General features: G+C 31.1%; 1 protein-coding gene across 2 annotated transcripts in view; it reads left to right on the forward strand.

Annotated features, from left to right (window-relative positions):
- Positions 1-20833, forward strand: part of LOC130898323 (GTP-binding protein REM 1) — a 222745-nt gene that overhangs the window by 91860 nt on the left and 110052 nt on the right. The window contains exon 2 of one of the 2 annotated variants that reach the window (XM_057807551.1): positions 9109-9129. The exons of the other annotated variant lie outside the window; for it this stretch is intronic. Coding sequence (XP_057663534.1) covers positions 9109-9129 — 21 coding nt within the window. The remainder of the gene's footprint in view (positions 1-9108; positions 9130-20833) is intronic. 2 annotated transcript variants of the gene reach the window in all.

The following is a 20833-nucleotide window of genomic DNA, read 5'->3' on the forward strand; positions in this document are numbered from 1 at the left end:
AACATGAAGACTCCTCATACCTTAAGGGATTCGAAAGGAAAAATAATCATAGATGAAGAAGAAATTCGAAAAATTTGGTATGTATATATCAAAGAACTGTATAATGACTCTAGGTCAGGAGAACAAATGGCATTTGATGAAGACGAAGGACCAGAAATACTAAAATCAAAGTGATACATGCTACAAAGTTGGCAAGAAAAAAAAGAAAGCTGTTGGACCTGGTGACAACATTCCCACAGAGATGCTAAAAATTATAAATGAAGAAAACATAGGAATATTAGTCAAACTATTCAATAATGTTTATTCAACCACTAAAATTTCAGAAGACCGGTTAAAATCACAACTCATAACTTTGCCAAAAAAACAACGTCCAAAGCACTGTAGCAACTATAGACTTATAAGTCTTATGAGTCACACTATAAAAATATTCTTAAGAATCATCCACGCTAGAATCAGAAATAAGTGCTAAGAAGATCAAGACAAAACTCAATTCGGCTCCAGAAATGGGCTGGGAACACGAGAAGCACTTTTTGCACTGAATATATTACCACAAAATTGCCGGGACCAACGGAAAGATGTATTTGCAGACTTTATCGATTACGAAAAGGCATTCGATCGAGTACAAAACGACAAGTTGATAAATATATTAAAGGAAGTTGATAGTTCCGAAGTAAGAATCATTGACAAATTATATTAGCGCTAAAGAGCGGGCGTTCGAATAACCGAAAATCGACAGAAAAATGCAAAATCTTAAGAGCAATTTAGACAAGTTTGCATACTCTCACCACTTCTGTTCAATTTGTTCAGATAAGATCTTTAAGAAAACTAGATACAACTTATCATATAGAGTAAAAATTAACGGTTAACTTATGAATACAATCAGATACGCAGACAATACGATGAGAAGAGAATGGGTCTAAATCAAATGTTCTAAAATAACATGTATGGTATTTATTCGCTTGCCGTACCATGACACAGCTGCAGGTAAACTCACAAACGATTCAAAAAGTGTCCAGTTTCAAATATCTTGGTTGCTACATTACCGAACAACTGGATCCCCATAAGGACATAAAATAAAGAATTGAGGTAGCTGATATGTGTAGTAATAAAGGAAAACTACTGTGGGGATAAGAGAAAATGAAAAAGTAATCTAAACATACAAATAGAATACCATATAATATATACATAAATCTAGAAGTAGGTAGATGAAGAAGGACGATAAGAATCGAACAAACAGATAAACTATAAGTAAGAAAAGAAGCAATAACTATTATCAAATCATATTATTTTCATTAACATTTCAAATTTCAGTTTTGATTAAGTAACTTAAGTTTTTTTTATCCCAAGAATTTTTCTGAATTCATAGGATTAAAAAGTAAATATGCAATAAATTGTATGAAATAGCAAAACGTAATATACTAAATTATAAAAACCCAAGAATCCTTTAAATAGAATCTAGCAAAAAAAAATATTAACAACACTCAAATATAAAAAAAGGGACGAATGAAAATACTTTTGAAATATAATACTGTGTAATGTTACATAATAAAGAAGTTATTCAAGTTCTCACATTTCTCAATTTTCTAACATAAAAATGAGATATATATCAAGGCCTTAACAAGTTAAATAAAAATGATAATATTTTCAAATATAACTTGAGATAATTTGAACTGATATCCCAAACTCCCAAGTTTCTCGTAACAGTAAAAGCATAAGCGTTTTCTATAAAATGAACAGTTGTTCCACATAGCCTGTTGGTTTAAAGAACTTTTCTAGATTTTCTTCTGTTATAGAAAAATTCTAAAGCTTTGCATTTTTACACTGGCCATTGTTATCGACGTTATTCTGCTGGTATAGTTTTCAGGTATTAGAAGACTCAATATTTGAATATCTTTCATTGTACAAGATTATATAGACAATTGCAGAATAAACTTGAGATGGCTGAAAACCCCAAACTAATCTGGGCATTGTAGAGTATTAGAAGCTGTTGCTGAGTATATAGCTTTTTGGTCTTAAAGAGGGCTCCAAGTTTTTGTGAGGCTGACTCGCTACATCGGCCACGTGACTGCCAGGATATATTGCTAGCTGTCTGTTTGTACACACAGGATCAAATTCTGAGCTGCAGTGCCAGCGTTCTTTGTAAAAATAATAGCCTGTGATTTGTTGCATTAAACTCAATCAGATTACTTAGTTTCCACCCCACTCCAAAACGTTTGGTATTGGTGATGGTAATCTGTTGCTATCTACAGATTTGGGTGTTGGTTATTGGGGCGGTTGATTTGAACGACGACACCAGTGTGCTATCATCAGCGAAGTTATAGATCAGGTTTACAGTTTTGTAGAGTAGATCGTTGATATACAGGAGAAAGGGAGTAGGTGACAAGATGCTCTCAACTCAACTCAACGATCTACTCGATAAAAGTGCATTAATGGCCTAAACCATGTAATCTTGCCTTAATTAACCGATGCCTGTTTATTAAGTTACTTATACAACTTACCTACCCTATTGATGACCTAGTGCGACTTTTATCAGGTTGGCTGAAGACCAGTTCCTGAGTAAGAGTCTCCAGCCGTACAAGTAAGGTTACTATTGATGTACAGCTAACATTAATTGTATTTCTCAAACTCATTCGATTTTATCACACAGTATATTGGCAGTTGCTTTTTTATCTGCGTTTATGACCAAACTTGCGGAATTAATTATCTAATTTACTACATGTTCCTTTGGATATGGACGATATATCTGAAAATTTCCCATGAAATGGGCGAGATACTTCCTCTTTTGCTAGCGCCTCATATCCGTAACCAGTTATTTGTAAAACTGTTATTTTGTGCATTCACATTTTTCAGAATTGATATTGAAGAATTTGAAACTAAAATATAATACTGACAACTGACTTACAATGAGGTGTTCAAACTAACCAAATTTCCCACGGAAATGAAGTATTTTACACTAATACAAACTTAAAAGATGTGTAAATCTATGATTTTATTTTATTTCATATTAATAGCTGTAATGAACTTAAAAATAATAACATTTTTGAGAGAAAATAAAGAAACTTTTCATCTTTGTATCACGAATCTATACTTTCCATTAAAAATTTTGAGAGTTGTTGGCATTTTTACATTGAATATCAATTTATAATTCAAATTATAGATATGTACAGTAACTAAATAAACGAATATTTCCTGTAGCTTTTACATTCTGTGTGAATAATATATAGGGATTGTTGTTCATCGTTAAATGAATGAAAATTAAGAGTCAGATATTTTTATTTTCACGGTAAATTTTTGTAATGAAATCTGGAACTAATATGGGCCATTCACAATCTCGAACTATAAATGATCTCGTCTGTTAACCGTCCTTATTACGATTGATATAGTTGTTCGTTAAATAACTATAAAACCAATTTTATCTTGATAATCATGTTGTAGGTAGGTGGGTGAAGTTATGACAAAACATCAAAAAGCTTTCCTATATAAAAAACACATTAACCATTGAAATAGGTCTAAAATCTATGCAATGCAGGTTTGTGATCTCAAAATGGTTACAACCACCATGATGCTGGTATACAAACAATCATAATTAAATAAAAATTAGATACAAGATATTAATATCCTATGAATGTGCTGGAAATGATGTAAGAAAATTGAATTTTCTTTAAATGGTTTCTATATTTATCACAAATAAACTACGTGAAAACTTTGAAACTGACCCAATCTAACCAAATACCTACGTTTATCATTATGACATTCTGCACTACAGTGAATTGGTATCATCATATTCATCATTTCTATTATTAACTTTATTATGAAATGTTGATATAAGATCACGCAAAGTTCCTAAATTGTGATTTTGATTTTCCATTCTTAAAAAAATTACTATGAATATAGGCTAATATTCTTTCAACATTTTTATTCTCTTCAAAGTATCTCACAATTCTTTATCCCCATCAGTGAATTTAATTTCTTTCACGTTTATGAGAAAAATTAAGTTCATTAAAAATCAGGTGCTTCTGCTAAATTTGATTATCAAGAATACGATGCTATCGATGGGACGAAGGAGTAAATCCAAAAAATTTCTAAATTAAATTGTTTTTATCCAATTTCTTTTGAAAACTCCGAAAACTCAAATCGACAACCAATTTATATTGATTGAATTTGTACAAAGAAAAACACATGAAATAATTGAGGAAAATTACTTTTTCAATGAAAGGATAAGCAGCTAGGCATTGAAAAGTTGATATAAAATATTGAGTATAATTCAAATAAACAGTTATTTTCATAAAAAATTTATTGGTTACTTTATTATATATAATTTGAGAATAATTTAGTAGCTATCTTTCCCCTTTAATTTACACAACCCCTTGAAAAATGTAAGAGATGTTAAGTAATACATCACTTTGAATCTGCTTCCATTAACTACACTGATCCGTTATTATTTTATTTGGAATCACTATGTTTTTGGTATTTCGACCGAAACAATTTAATTGAGTACAAATTGTTCTCAAATGCTTCTCCAACTTATCGCAACACTTATGATATAATTGAATGCTGTTCTGATATATTTATTTGAGCAAATCTTGGAAATATTCTATAGTGTAGCACAAACGTAAGTAGCTCCACAATATAATCCTTAAATGGGGAATTGGCCTCGCTGACCATTCGATGGAACCTTACAACCCTAATAATTGAAATATATTTAAAAAATTGTGAGCATCCATCTACATTAATTCAATCCTCAACCATTGTTACCTGTGAGGATCAAATTTTTGCCATTATGCTGAAATTTATTCACCGATACACCAGGTTATTGTTATCTGTATGGAAATGATCAAAAAGAGCGATTTTTTTCATTTTGAAGTCAGTTTCTTCAAATTTGTTTCGTATTAGATTGATTGATAAAATGTTCATGGAGAGCCGTGGAACAGAATGGAACATAATGATATCAGACAAACTTAGTATCAACGCGGAGCAAACTTTAATTCAATATTTCGGAATGTGCAAAAATTATTCCGAAAACCTTTCAGAAGAGCAAAAACAACATCTAATGTCAATTAAGGAAGAAACCGGAACAAAGTGAACCTATGCTTCTCCAGCAGTCGTAAAAGGATCTATAAGGAGGTCGTTCTACGTGGACATATCATAAAACAAGTATTCTATCTTGTAGTACTCGACACACTTCGAAAAAGAGGCAAGATAACGGGCACAGATATGGGTTCTGCATCACGACAATGAACCCTGCCACTGCGCGTTATGTGTGATACAGTTTTTAGCTAACAGAAAAGTTCCAGTGTCACCACAACTCTAGTTACTGGATCTTTCTTTTCCCCAAAATCAAAAACGTCCTATTTTGAATCAATTGTGGACATACAAATAACTGTAACAAGGTTACTGTCGGAGGTTCCAGTCAAAGATTTCCAAGCATTGCTACAAGCGGTTTATTTGCTAAAGCGGTTTATTTATGCAAAAAGAAATTATTTTGAAGGAGAACATGTGTTCACTGGATAATTTTTACAACATCAGTTTCATTACTTAATTATCAAATCTCATACAACAAAATAACAGTTTTGTATCATGGTGGATTCATTGAATACACATTCCTAACTATGTTATTCATTAATAATTTCAAACAAAGACATTATTCTTCAATGTTCCAATCATCATTTTCTAAGTAAACATTCGCGTGATTAGTGATTAAAGTAACTAATATTTTATAGCATGTTTTTGTGCTGCTTCATTTATCACTTGCAACGTACAATCATTCATATGATCGAGTGATGGATGTTTGTAAAAAATTATAGGAAATCAGTTTAGGATAAAAGACACTTTGATTTAATTTAGGAAAATTAGTCTTTCCAATGTTTTTTATTATATACCTGAAAATTTGGAAATAATTTTCGTGTTTTTATTGAGATCAATTTTGTTTTTTCCTATTATAAATGGTTCTGATATATGACCGATAGTCTTATTGGGCATTTATTATAAAGTGACCTCATTTTTGCCGTCGATCGGATCCAATTCAGGACTTTCTCAAAAATATTATATGCGTTCAATAACATGTATTCAGGTGGGCTGAAAAGTTCGTGGGCTAGCATAGAAATAGTTATTTACTATACAAATGAAAAAAGTATTACTAAATTTTTACCTTGAAGTTGTATTATGTAACAGAAACAAAAAACCGAAAGCTAAAATAAAAACGATAATTTAATATTGAAAAATTATATTATTACAATATTTAAGTTAGATAATTATCGATGTGAAATTTGAATTTTGTTATTAGTAGGATATGTTGTACTCATAAACCTGCGTTGTGAAGGAAACTTTTGAAGTAATTAAAAAGCTGTCAATTCAATTTAGTGATTAATTAGAAGTTATTTTTAATACTATAAAGTGAAAAATGTCTGATTTTGGGTTTTTCTGACTCCACTGGAATTAATAGAAGTAGCCAAATTAGCTTCAGAAAAATTAATGCCAGATAAATCGCGAAAAATTTACGAAAAACCGCGTATTCAAGATTCATGGAATGAAAGATCAATAAAACAAGCTGCTCTTGCTCGCAGATGGTATAATTAGTTTATTTTTCTTAATTGTCATAACAATAAAAACATGGTCGAATTATTCAATGATTAAAAGTAATTTACCATGTATAACCCATGTAAAAGACTCAGACTTGAACGACGGGGCTTAGCTTGGTCCAAAGCTGGGAAACCCGGCCTTGGCAAACCAATAATGGCACAAGCCTGATTGAAATCTGGGTAACCTTACCTCGGCCATCCCTTATTCACCCTCTGAAAAACTATATAAGGTTTTGTTCTAATATCTTATCCATAATACATATCTTAACATTAAAAGTAATAAGTTTTTATGAATAAAATTCTTTTTTGTATAGAAGACAATGAAAAATAGTATCATTTCTTTATACATTTATTTATTTGACCAATATTTTTTTCTACATTAATTAGTAGAGTGCATTCATGGAAATTTGTCCTAAAACCATAATTTTATTAAGAATATATTAAAAATCTATTTTCACAATCAACCAGCCTGGCCCAGGGTAGCAGACCCATCTTGGATTTATCTAGGCAACCAGGCCTGGTCCAGGCTTGCAAACAAAGCGAGGGACATTTTTATCATTCCAGAGTCCCTCCAAGTCTGGGCCAATAACGGCTTCCAAGGGCTACAGTTGTACATACTTGGCCCAGGTCTGGGCCTATACTGGGCCCATCGTAAAATCCTATATGGGAATAAGGCAAACATTTCACAATTTTCCAATCTTATCACATTTCTGAAACAAAATGGGAAAATTTACAAGCCCAAGAAAGCTGATTTTTACAAGAAAGCAAATTAGTGATTTTTCTAAAAATACTCCCGATGAAGTTTATTTAATGGTCCAGGTTGTTGTTGTATTTGGGATTGCAGGAGCTTGTCGAATTTGTGAAATCTGCCAGGTGATATTAGGTGATATTGAAGACTCGGGAAAGATATTAATTGTGAAACTTAAGGAAACAAAGGTTTATGTAAACAGGCGATTTTAGTTACGCCGCCTGTTTTATGCATATCAAAATGGGAAATGTATCAATCAGGTTTTTGGGTAAAAACCAGTTTTATAAGGTTCCCGAAACAGTGGGTAGCTTCCTTCAATTTGAAAATGCTCATATACAGGTCATTCGTTTCTAAGATCGTCTGTAACACTTTCAGTTGAAAGTGATTAGAACTTGTAGTAGTGCTGAAATAACACAGGATCTGCGACAAAGTATAATTTCTCGTCGCAAAAAAATTTTTTTCATGGAATTTCATTTTATCATTCAACTATAGCAATAATTTTTCGATTAAATTTTTATAGTACGATTTGCTTTTAGCGGTAGAATAGCCTTCAGACTATAACCTCTTCATCGATGCAATACTTCTGTCCACGGAGTATCTTCTTGAGATATGAGAACAGTTAAAGTCGCTGGAGGACAGATCTCGAGTAAGCAGTGGAAATGGAAGCAATTCGAAGCCCAATTCATGCAATTATACCATCGTTTTCATTGATTTGTGATACTGGTGCGTTTGCTCTATAAAAGAACACTTTCTTCTCTAAATAGTCCATTTTTTTCGCGATTCAGTCCTTAAAATGCTCCAATAATGCTACGTAGTACTCACTGTTTACGGTTTCGCCCTTTTCAAAGTAGAAATGAATATTATATCGTGCGCAGTCCAAAATAATAATGCCATAAACTTTTGCGACATCCCTCGATTCGGAGTCTGCTCATCTTATGCTGTCGGTTGGGCTCTGGTGTGAAATGATAAAGCCAAGCTTCATCCGTTATCATATATCGACGCAAAAATTCGGATTTATTACGATGGAATGCTCTCCAAACACTGCTCAGAAAAACAATTCGTTATAATTTTTGGTAGTTTGTGAACTCGCGCGGCACTCACTTTGAACAGAGCATTCGTAAATCTAAATATTCATTCAAGATATGTCCAACACGCTTTTTTGATGTATTAAGGATCCCTACAATCTCAATCAGCTTCACTTTACGGTCACCTGAAAATATTTAGAGAACTTTTTTGATGTTTTCGTCGGTAACAACCTCTTAGGGTATCCAATGCGTGCAGCTTCGGCTTCAATAGTACTTTTCCACCAAAAAGCAATTTTTTATTAACATGCATTTTTTTTATCCATTTTTTTAAACAAAAGCTGCCCCGCTCACAATGATATCTCAGAAACTAATAAAACGACGGCTGTCAAATTTATTCTTTTAAAGGTTAGGACGAACTGGAAATAATGTAGATTCATTGCTAGTAACGCCATCTATTTGCCAGCCTACAAAGTTTTCAGCCCACCTAATATATTTTAATCTGGTCATAATCACCGCTAAGCGTTGAACTTCTTTTAGGGTTGAAGAAAGGTGTTACCAAGGGTGCATTGACAGCTAGGTTGTTTAAGTAATTTAGATGACGTAATAATATATACATAATAATAATATATTAATACTACGAAGCGATGTCATTTTTATGATTAATATGTATACAAAATTATTCCAAAATTATAGTTTTAATATGAAAATACTTCAATGTGCTATATAAATATTTACTATAACAATTTACTTTTTATAGGAGTTTTTACGACTAAAACAGGTGAGTTTTATTTGCAATTTGATTGAGTTATTAGTGTAGGATATTTTTGACTAACCTTGAAGTGATTTGAATTTATTATTAACTAGAAACGTGTGATTAAAGATATATCGAATTGTATTTTCAATGATTTTTCAATCGAATATAGAAACTTTATTGCTTTCTCCATTTAAAACAATGAATCTGGATAATTTTAATCTGCATTTACAAAGTAAAACTAGATATTTAATTCTCCTTCATAAAATTACTAACAAACAAGGTTCATTTATTTAGATGAGATGCTTTGTATTATTAGTTTTGCCAAAGCACTCGGAATATTATATACAATAATAATATATTCAATGCCAATTACCACTAGTAATTCCACGAAAGGGTGAATTATTTTCCGAAATTAATATTGTATACAAAATAAATCAATTCCAAAATAATATATTTCACTTCTACAAAATATTTAATATTTGTTTTTGACGCACACCAGCAAAGTTTCGATTGACTTGATTATTTTATTGGCAGGGTATCTAAGAAAAACTCCAACCCATAAACTTGTCAATTTTTCTGTAAAAGCTTTCTTGCGTAATGTAACCAAAATTTACTGTAGAGAGAATACTCATCAGAAAATTCAGTATTCAACATTTGCGACTACTAAAAAAAGCCAGGTAAGTATATGGAGGCAGTTTACACACTTCTGCAAAATCAAATTTGTTTGAAAGAGCGGATAATTCTGTTGAGGTACTTATTTCTCAAATTTAATTTATGCTTGCAATATGCACATAAAGAATTAAGAAGACTACTTGAAAAGTTCAGCCTGAAATTAATTAGATATACAGTAAACGCAAACGCAAATGCTAAAGTTAGCGTCGGTTGTTGTAGAAATGTGCGTCAAAAAGAAAAACAGGTATAGCCGATTCATTCACCAAAGAATAAATAATATGATAAATATAACAAAAAAACTAAATTATTTTCTTACTTTGCTTCGTTGTTTGTGTATGAATACACAATCTCGCGACATAATATTAATGCAAACAACTCAAATTCTTCATAAACTCAAAAACTTACTTAAAATAGATGTATTTGTTTTGCTATTATTCATAATAAACAATTAATAATTCTTCAAAATAAGCACCATAATTTCCATGTGAAATTAAAATTTTTTGCGCAATTTGAGGCTTGACCCTTTCACATATATCATATGTTGGGATTAATTTCAATGAGTTACTTTTGTTCCGCTATATTTAAAGATTTTTCTGTTGACTAGGAAATACTATATTAAATAACGAGTTTGGAAAGTGAGACATCCCGCATCAGTTATTGTTTTGCACGAAATACACGAGTGCGAAATACACTTTCCAACGAGTTGTGTACACTATTTTTTAAATAAGAAAGTCAATTAAACAATTATGACACATGTGTTGTAAAGTATTTCAACACATATGTTGAAAATTATATAATTTTAGGTACTTGAAAATATTAACATTATGCTCAATGGATAAAGTAGTACTTAACATTGAGTACAGTTTTTTTAATTAGTATGCAAATAAGATTTCACGAAATTCACAGCACTTAGGACACTTCTACTAATTTTGTGCTTAAATAACGGGAGTTTTTTTGACATATATTTCGATTGTTGCGTTTACAAGTTCATTACACATGAATAGGTTGCAAAGTGATAACCCAGCTGGAAAGGTACATGGACAAATTCAAGTTTTGTGTGGAGTTGACTCCTTTTCATTAGATCCAAGGAGCTTTAGTCAGAATCCTACTCATTTGCTACACGTTTCCAATATACTTTCCGGGAGGAAATTTCGCACTTATTTTCGTAGCAATTCTTCAAGAAGCAATTTTACAATAAAGCTGGATATAATGAGGTCTACAATCGATCAAATAAATTCCCAAACCACAAAAACAAATGGCATAAGCATTTGCTTACCCCACAACAGCATGGGCATCAGCTGATTTTGACAATGCATTAGATTGCTCAATTGTCAATATCATTTAATTGGCATAGTAATAATTATTTCTCAATATTCCCCAAGTGATCTATAAATTATGTGATAGTTGAAAATAAAAATTTGTTTTAGTCGTCTCAAAATAATTTCACTATATATTGTATTCTGTTCGCATATTCACAATACACTATAAGCAAAAAAAAACTGCATCTGACCCTTTTTTGCAAGATACGTTATTGATTTTTCTCTCAGGTGCGTAGATTTGAAGATTTTCTGCTGTTACAATTTTTGTAACGTCATCACCTCGAGGAGTTCTCGTAAATACGGCTCAATAAAGCAAATTTCCACATCGCGAAAAAATTATTTTCCCCCAATTTCTTTCTTTGTTGATTTGTGGAGGAAAACTAAATATTTGCGTTTATTCCTCGGGCATCACGAATCTTGGAAAATATTTTTACATATCATTTTTTTCATCTGGCATGACGTAGTGTACGAATGACGAAAACGAAACGAAAAGTTGATTAAACGTATTGGTATTTCCGTTAGTAACCTTATTGAAGTAGATAATATTCTACGTTCCAATAGTGACATGTATTGATTAGATTGTGGTGGAGAGAGATCAACAACAGAACAAATTTTTATTAGAATATACCAACACAATAATATCAGTCCTATCAAAGGTAAATAGTCTTCAGTTTTCTAGTTTCTGCAGCAAAATGATAATATCTTGGCATTCTTTTATCTTAACTTTCCAAAAATGGTTAACTTAAATATGTAGTCTCTTTATATTCTCACTGTGATGGATGCAAACCATGATTGTAAGGTCAATAAAAACTTATGGAGGAATAAAGAGAAACAAAGACTAAATCTGAGCAATTTACAAAGACTTTGTATTTGCAGTACAATCAAAACTGCAGCTCTCAGTTTTAATTCAGCTGCAAAAAAATGATAACGGTTCAAACCAATCTTCTGATAGTTCCAAAATACAAATCATCATCTAATTCAATGAAAATTGTACGTTGAATATTACAAGAGATTATAGCTTTTCTGTTAATACTTAATTATCAAGAGTAACAATAACAAACAACATTCTATGGCTATAGATATATGGTAAAAGAAAGAACAAAATCTTCGGTAATATTGACGGATACAATAATAATTAATAATACCAAATATACTATTAAATATAGAATTCAAGTATAATAGAAATATGAGCCAAATAATAAAGTTATACTAAAAACCATTAGGAAGTATACATTTCATGAAATAATTGTGGGAGAAATTAATAAAACTTACAAATGGAAACTGGGTTTAAAACTTAGAGAATAATAGATATTAATTGATTGGTATGCCTCTATGGACTTATATACCAATTAATACCTATCACTATTAGATATAATTTTGTTACTCATTGTGGATTTATTCTGTATGTGTGCTTGTGTATTTCATTTGTATTCTTTATTTAGTTATTTTTATGTTTGTTTTTCAGTTTTCACAAGCTTTTGTCTACAAATTGTAACGATTTTTTGACAATAAAGAATTTCTCTCAATCTCTCGCTTTTTTTAAGTGAAACTAATTCGAGAGTTGCTACTTAAATTTTTATATATTTATATATATATATATATATATATATATATATATATATATATATATATATATATAATATACAGTGTGTCCACGTAAGTTGGCGGCATATGGGAGGGAAACTTTTTTATTATTGATTTTACGAAGAAAAGTTATTCTTTATAAAAAGTTCTGCATGGTCCAAAACCTAAAATTCAATCATCAGATGTTAAGTTTTTTCAGTCGTATACGAGGTTTGTCAAAAAATATCGAAAATTGTTATAAAGAAAAGATATTTAGAATTAAAAATAGCTTTCAAATATTCAACATTGTTTATTTACATTAAAAAAATAGAATGTTACAAACTGGTGATTAAGCAACTTAAAGGTTTTCAGTGTTCGATAAAAATTAAGAGATAATTATTTTTAAAAGTTTATTTAGAATTGTTCAATCCAATTTATAATTAATAAATGCAATGCATTAATGTGCACACTTAAATTTCTAAACATCTTTTACTGACACTTTACTCTACAGTAAAAATTACATTTTTTGACAAACCTCGTATACGACTGAAAAAATTTAACATCTGATCATTGAATTTTAGGTTTTGGATCTGAGAACTTTTTATAAAGAATAACTTTTTTTCGTAAAATTAATAATAAAAAAGTTTTCCATATGCCGCCAACTTACGTGGACAAACAAATATATCAAATTTGACATGCTTTCATAAAGTTTCAATGGTGAACGTACTCTGAACATCTGAACACGTGAAACATTCATCTTGGTCAAAAAATGTAAATTAATAACATGTTCGTGCGATGATTTTCTATGACTTGGACAAGGATTAAACCAACAGCCGCGTGCCGATCAACTCGCTTCGACATTTAGTGATAAAACGCCATCTCCAGCTACCGTGTTTGACTGGTTTTCCAAATTCAATCAGTTACAGGATTAGTTACAGGATTAATTTCGTGAAGTTCGTCCAAAATCGGCTATTTTGCCAGAAAACATCGTTGCTGTGCGTGAACTGATATTGCAAGATGTGACATACCGTGATATAGGTTTCTCAAGACTAGCCAAATCCAACAAAAGTTGTTTACGCACGAAGCATTTCGAAGCTAATGGTCGCCTGATATTTCGGAATAACTGAACATAAGAGCAACGTGAAATAGTCAATTCTGATTGGTACACCAGCATTTGTCTGTCAGAAGTGAAAATTATAATGAACCCAATCGCAGAATATAAATCGTTCTCCACCACGATAATGCGAGCTCGCATATATCGGTTCAAACATAACTGTTTTTGAACAATCAAAACATCGGATTGATGAATCATCCGCCGTATAGTTTTTGTTTGGCACCCAATGATTTCTTTTTTTTTTCTCGCAGGTCAGAAATAAATTGCGAAGTCAACGTTTTTCGACACCTGAAGAAGCGGTTGATGCATTCAAATAACATATTTTAGAGGTACCTCAATCGGAATAGGAAAAACAATCTGATAATTTATTTAAACGCACGCAAAAGCGTATTGATCTGAATAGAGAATATTTTGGAAAACAATAGAGCCATATCCAATTATAAATATTTGTTTTTATTTGTCTTTCTGTCTATCTCAAAACTTAAGTAGCAACCCTCGTAGTAATTGGATATATCAACATAGTAAAACTATCGGTTTTCAATGAAAATAGGAAAATATATGAGGAAAATTTAGGAGACTGTATTATAAAGCAACATCATCGCACAAATTGATTATGCAGAGAAAGATAGAGGGAAAAAGAGGTATGGAACGACGAAGAATATCATGGCTGCGAAACTTGGTTTAACAAACCAATTGCTTAGAACAGCTGTGAATGGAACACGAATAGTCATGATGGTCGCTAACCTTTGTCCGAAGATGGCACGAAAAAGAAAATGTAAATCTTCTCCCAGATCTCACTGGACTATTGAATAATCTCCCGCTCTTATTTCCTTTACACAAAGCCGAGCCATTTTGCTCTTTGTCTTTTTATTCCCTTCACTATATTTTTACCATCGTTTCTACTGCATACATCAACGCAGCTCTAATTTTTGTGTGATAGATATTAAAGGTATAGACATAGTTTGCTTTCAAGTTGTTTCTTATTGGTGTAATACGTCATTACATTTTATAATTGTAAACCTTCGTTCTCCATTACTACGGATTGAGACTCCTGAATATTTAATCTTCCCCGTTTCCTTAAATTCAAACCTTCCTATATTTATCATTCTATTTCCACACTCGTTTCCAGCTTTTATTATTTTTTTTTTTTTTTCATTTTAATAAAATATTTTCAACTTATGTTATCATTTTAGTAGCGCTTATGTCAGAATCTCTCTTTTTTCAAATTTCAAATAACCAAATAAAAGTAGTACTGCACTTTAAGCATAAACTAGCACCTCAAAAATCTACAAAATATATATACTTATTGAATAAAATACTACATATGGTGCGGAACTACATGATGTTACATTACTTTTTAAAATAAATTTTAAGTATTTGATCGATCGCAGTTTTTATTTCATCACTTAGTGGTGGATATAAATAGTTTCCTCGAAAATGAAATTCTTGCACATTGGAAAATGGTTGAATAAATAAATAAACTTGCTAATAAGTTCCTATAAACATAAAACTTTTAAATGCTTGTAAGGAACTTTCTTATCATTAACATTCAGTAACCGAGTAGAAAAATACAATGAAACTGCCGCTTAGTTCGGTGGGTCTTTTGAAGTATAAAACTTTTTAAGGTGTGCTCTTGATGCTTAAACATCTAAACAAAATGTAAGAATCACACTGAGAGAAAAATGAATAAATAAACTACAAGGATATTAATAACAAGTTTAACAAGGCTCTCTACTATGAAGTTTTAGATTTTAATATCGAAAAAATGTAAATCTTGGATAAATTAAATTTGAAAATTGAGAGTTTCTTCGCGTGTTAAATCGTAAAGCAAACTTCTACAGATGTTTCAATGCTTATAAAGAGCTTTATCATTGGTAATATTCAATAACCGATTTTCAAATAGAATGAAACTTCTTTTTACGGTGAGCTTATTCTAATACAGATATTTTGGGGTTCGGAGCTCATCTAATTTTTGAATATAAAACCAAATTTGTGTCAAAATGACTGTTTTCTCAACAAAAACATATATAAAAAAAAACAAAATTTCAACAGTACTATCCACCATAAAATTTTCTTAACTGAACTGAACTGAAAATAGAAGAACAATCGAGAAGAAATGTGAAATAAATGATTAAATATGATTTTATTAAGAAGGAATATCTGCTATTGAGGATTCCATGCTAGAAAAGCGTGTATTTTAATTTATTGTTCAAGCAAATTCTCAAGTTTGATATTGTAGTCGTTGTTGTCACGCTCATCGCACAGTTGCTTTTCCAAATAAGAAGAAACATGTGGTAGTCACTAGGTGCTAAATCGGTACTTTGATTGATTGATTTTATGTTCGATTATCCACTTTTCTCAGCATATGAAAAGTAGAAAACTTGACAACAACACTCCTGTCCCAAAAAGTACATGATTTTTTTAACTGATCAAATTTCACTTTCCTGGGCGATGTCATATGTTGCCATTCCATAAACCATTGATTTGGTGTATCGTAGGTCACCAATGCTTTAAAACCTGTCTCTTGTTTCAACCTAAATGGAAAGTGGAATCTTGGTTTTGTGTATTTTTAACATTTTGGGTATTTATCTTGAATACACCTTCCTATAGCTGTATGCGTAGATGCGTACAGAATACCTTTTGAGATCGTAACGTATCTGCTTTTTTGGATTTATTCGTCAATATTTCCCATAAATAATGGTGATTTTATTAAAGCCGATATTTTGTGTGGTGGTAGTTGTTTCCTTTAGAAACACAATACGTCTTCATAGTTAAAACAAAATCTTTTGGATATTAAAATGGTATAAAAATCAAAAGTGAGAAAAATAAACTATACAACAAACAACCGGGAATTTGGTTATGTATTAAAACCGATATTCTTTTGTCTTCATTTCTGAAAACACACGAGTCATATAGGCAATTAGCCATCGATTAAAAAAAAGAAGTACCATGAAGCTGATTTTAATAAAATTAATGCTTACCTTTATTCCTAGTGCAGATGCCTACCTGTCAGATATGTCACAAATAAAGTCGATTTTATTAGAATCGTTGACCCGATAATTATTTCATAGTTATCGCTTTTATATCTTTAACAGAATGAAGACGGACAACAGATTATACTTGACTAGAGTATCATGGAATTTTATAACTATACTTACTTAGATCTCATGACTCATATAATATTTTACCCTGTAGATTGCTTAGAGGAAGTAGTATATTATTTATTATATATACTTCTATTTAGAAAGTGATTATCGTTTCATAATTAATTACAAAAAAATACGGAGGGAAGATGTATTATATATATTTGCAGGAATTGTTACCAAACAAATTGGCACGTCCTAGCGGTGGACAACTTTTGAAATTTCTTCTGTATATAATTCTGCCTCCTCGGTTTCTGCCACTCATTAAACACATTGGTACCTTCTTTCTGTAGGTTCTTAATGTAAAATTTTCTCAGTCCATACTCTTCGGAGCCTTGTAAAGTAGTCTATAAAAGTATCTTTTTCTCAAATTAAACAATCGGAGAAACAATAGGTATTTTCCAACATTCCTGTAATCTTATAAGAAGGTGATATTAAAAAACTTTACCTTATTTATTATCTAATAAAAATATTATTTGGTATTCCTCTATATTTGGAGCAGTTTCTTACTGGATCCAATAGTTCCTAATATGATATTTTTTACTTAATAATAGACAATAAATGAGTTGAAAGCAAAAAAGATGTTGAAGTAATTCTTTTTGGAATCTGTTGGTTCAACGGAAAAGTTTAAATCCAAAAGAATGTTTGAATGATTAGACATTCTAAGTAATAATTTTATTTTATGAATCTCAAAATTCTGGAAAAAACCTATTTGATAATAAATTGTAAGGGTCATATTAGCCTTGATTTTCATCTCTCGAATTTAAAAACACCTTGTATATGTATTGTATTAATTAACAATAAGTAAGGACAAAATCATTTTATATCAAATAATGAACCGAACTTCTTTTTATTTAATATTTTCTCAATGTTTGACTGCTTTCAAATTCTAACAACGTGTTATTAGGAACTGTAATGGATCCATTTTCTCAATATGTTTTGGGCTAGTTATTTCAAATAATGGAATGTTTTCTATCAACGATGAGCAAATAATCGATATATATATATATATATATATATATATATATATATATATATATAAACTAAAATTTCCAAATTAAGTTTGCTTGGCATCTATATTGTTCGGAAATTTTTCTTTTTCAACATAGTCTCATTCTAAGTCTAAACGAGTACGCGATGCTCTAACCTTTGCGTGATTCTCCTCAATATAGGAGTTTACGTATGTCCTCGTCTGATAGAAATCTCTTTTCTGCACGTGAAACTACAAGGTTAGGAAACAGAAAAAAGGCGCTAAGGGCGAGATCTACTGAATACGATGATTGGTCAACCAATTCAGTGTCAAAAAATGCGTTGTACAGATGAAGATGTACTTTTTTTCTTCAAATGCAGTCACTTTTTGGTAATTTCTCCTTTCACCTTAGCAAAAAATAAAACGTAATACTCTTTTGTTACTGTTTCACTTTTTACCAAGATTTTTAAAACTTAGATCAACACAACCCCATGACTATACCAAAAAACGGTCGCTATTACTTTTCTGGCCGATGTAACATTTTTTCCTTTTTTCGGAGAGGGGCTGCCCTTGCAATCCAATATCTTGACTGTTTTATCTCGAGACTGTGATAATGGATCCAGGTTTCATCTACAGCTTTGGTTAAAAGTGAGCAAACGCTTGGATAGCTTATGCATATTTACTTCCTTAGTCGGATAACCTGTTTTATTTCTTGACTCAGTCGGTCATTAGAGTACCATCTGCTAGGCATTTTAATGATATCGCTGGTTATCCCAGTTTATGGCCAACCCAATCGCTTGTCGTCAGCCGAACTGCTACTTTGAAATTCAGCTACAAAAATCGTCTTAACGACTTACTAAAACGTATAGAATAGAAATTAAGCATCCAAGTGGATCGAATTTTAGTGAAAACGCACGTGCAAATATTTTCTCAACTTATATTGGAAAGTGCTGATATCTTCATGTTGAGATTGAAAATATTTTCATAAAATCCTTGTAACTGAATTGAGAATGTCGTAACACAGAAAGTTCCATGCGTTCATTCGAATTCTATCAAATACGAAAAGCTTATTATTTATTTTTCCATTTCTTTTTTTATGATATAATCCTATTATATTTGATTGGAAATGTATCATTGCAAAACAGACAAATCCTCGCTGAAAAAAATTTTACCATATGAATAAAATAAGATAACGATAATTTTATTTTCGATTGATTGGAGAACAAGCTTCCCAGGCACGCTAATATAAAAAAGAGAACGAGAGAAAATTACTCTTGCCTTCAAATCAAGGTATTTTCCAAATCTTACTCAACGTTTTATATAACAGAAAAAATTCAACATTTTAAACTTTTGAATAACTCGAGAATTTTATTGAGATCAATTGGGAGGAAGATTCTGAATATAGCATGAAAATCGAAATTTATTTATTATTGTAAAATAGAAATAATAATAGGTGCTTCTATCGGTAATCCACAAAACAAATAAACATACATAACTTTGTTGCAGCTGAAAGAATAAAATGTAAGTATCTCAAGTTCAAGATCAATCAATTATGTCATAAATACGCACGACACTCATACCAAATTAAGGAATGAAAAAGAATGTTTACTCACTGTAAAAAATTCGGAAACCATCTAACAAACAGTCAGTCCACGTGGACTCATCATCTCCACTGTTTGCCAATGAAAACATCGAATCGTAAACCTAAATGCATTTCGATTGGTCGAAGCTGTATGTACACAATTTCTTTGAAATATTTCTGGCAGATATTGGTGTCGTCGCTAGGCGAGATTAATTTAATTAATAAATTTTTTGAATAAATAGAATTTTGGGCGCTCTTTAGACTATGACCAAATTAAGACAATGAAATTGCACAATGTAGTGAGAATAAAGACAGGTATGAATTTAATAACAAAGATCAAGATATACAAACACAGCAAATTATTTTAAATATATTCGAATGTTTAAAAAAGGAAAATATTCAGCAATCTGATAATGCACTCATAATAAGAATTGCTGAATCAACCAGAGTAAATAAGTTTTCCACTTATCGAGAAGTCACGAATCAGTTGACAAAGCTACTCAAGATTTTATACGTAGGACATTTATAGTTTATATAAGGAGTAGAGGGTTGCGACATTAGAAGTAATACAGCAAAAGATAGCAGATTATCCAGAATACAATTATACCAGTTTAGAAACATCAGGTCAAATTTTGTCAGCATGTAGTTTCAAACACAAAAAAGTTAATAAACGGATGGTAATAAGCGAACCGTCAAGGATAGTTCAATGGCGACAATATTATTTGCGTCAGATAAAAGACTACCGAAGTTCTAATAGACTCATGATTTATTTATCTAGATGGAACATGGTTTGACAGTCACTATTTAATAAATTTCGGTTGGGTTCACAATGGTAAAAATTACTGTTTAAATGAGCCATGCTCTGAAGGGAAGCTCATTATAATAATACACGCTGGAAACAAAGACGAATATTCCTATTCCTGATCGTAAACAAGGTCCAACAAGAATTGCTTACTGATGTTAAAGGGGCAATTTATTATATTGACAAGTTGTGAAAAGAACAGGGTCATACTCTTCTCAGACTACCTCCTTACTATTACATATTAAACCCTACAGAGTAAATATGAGTAAAGAGGTTGTAGAACTCGTAAAGAAAGTTCTAGCAGCAGACCGCCAAGAGCTTTGGAAAAACTGTGATGAACAAGTTATCAAAGTAGAAGTTGACTCTAGTTCAGTCGATTCTGACTACCATGATTGTTTACAAAGATACTTTAGAATTGAAATTTTAGAATTAGAATTTATGTTCCTTTATGTTCTTTTATGTTCCTTTTGTAGAAAATTGCTTTGTCTATGTTTATGTAACTTTTTATCATAAATTCATTCAAAATTTAAGAAGCTATGAGCAAAAATGAAACAATTTCAGCA

Source organism: Diorhabda carinulata, chromosome 9 (genome assembly GCF_026250575.1).
Source record: "Diorhabda carinulata isolate Delta chromosome 9, icDioCari1.1, whole genome shotgun sequence".
Classification (NCBI taxonomy): Eukaryota; Metazoa; Arthropoda; class Insecta; order Coleoptera; family Chrysomelidae; genus Diorhabda; species Diorhabda carinulata.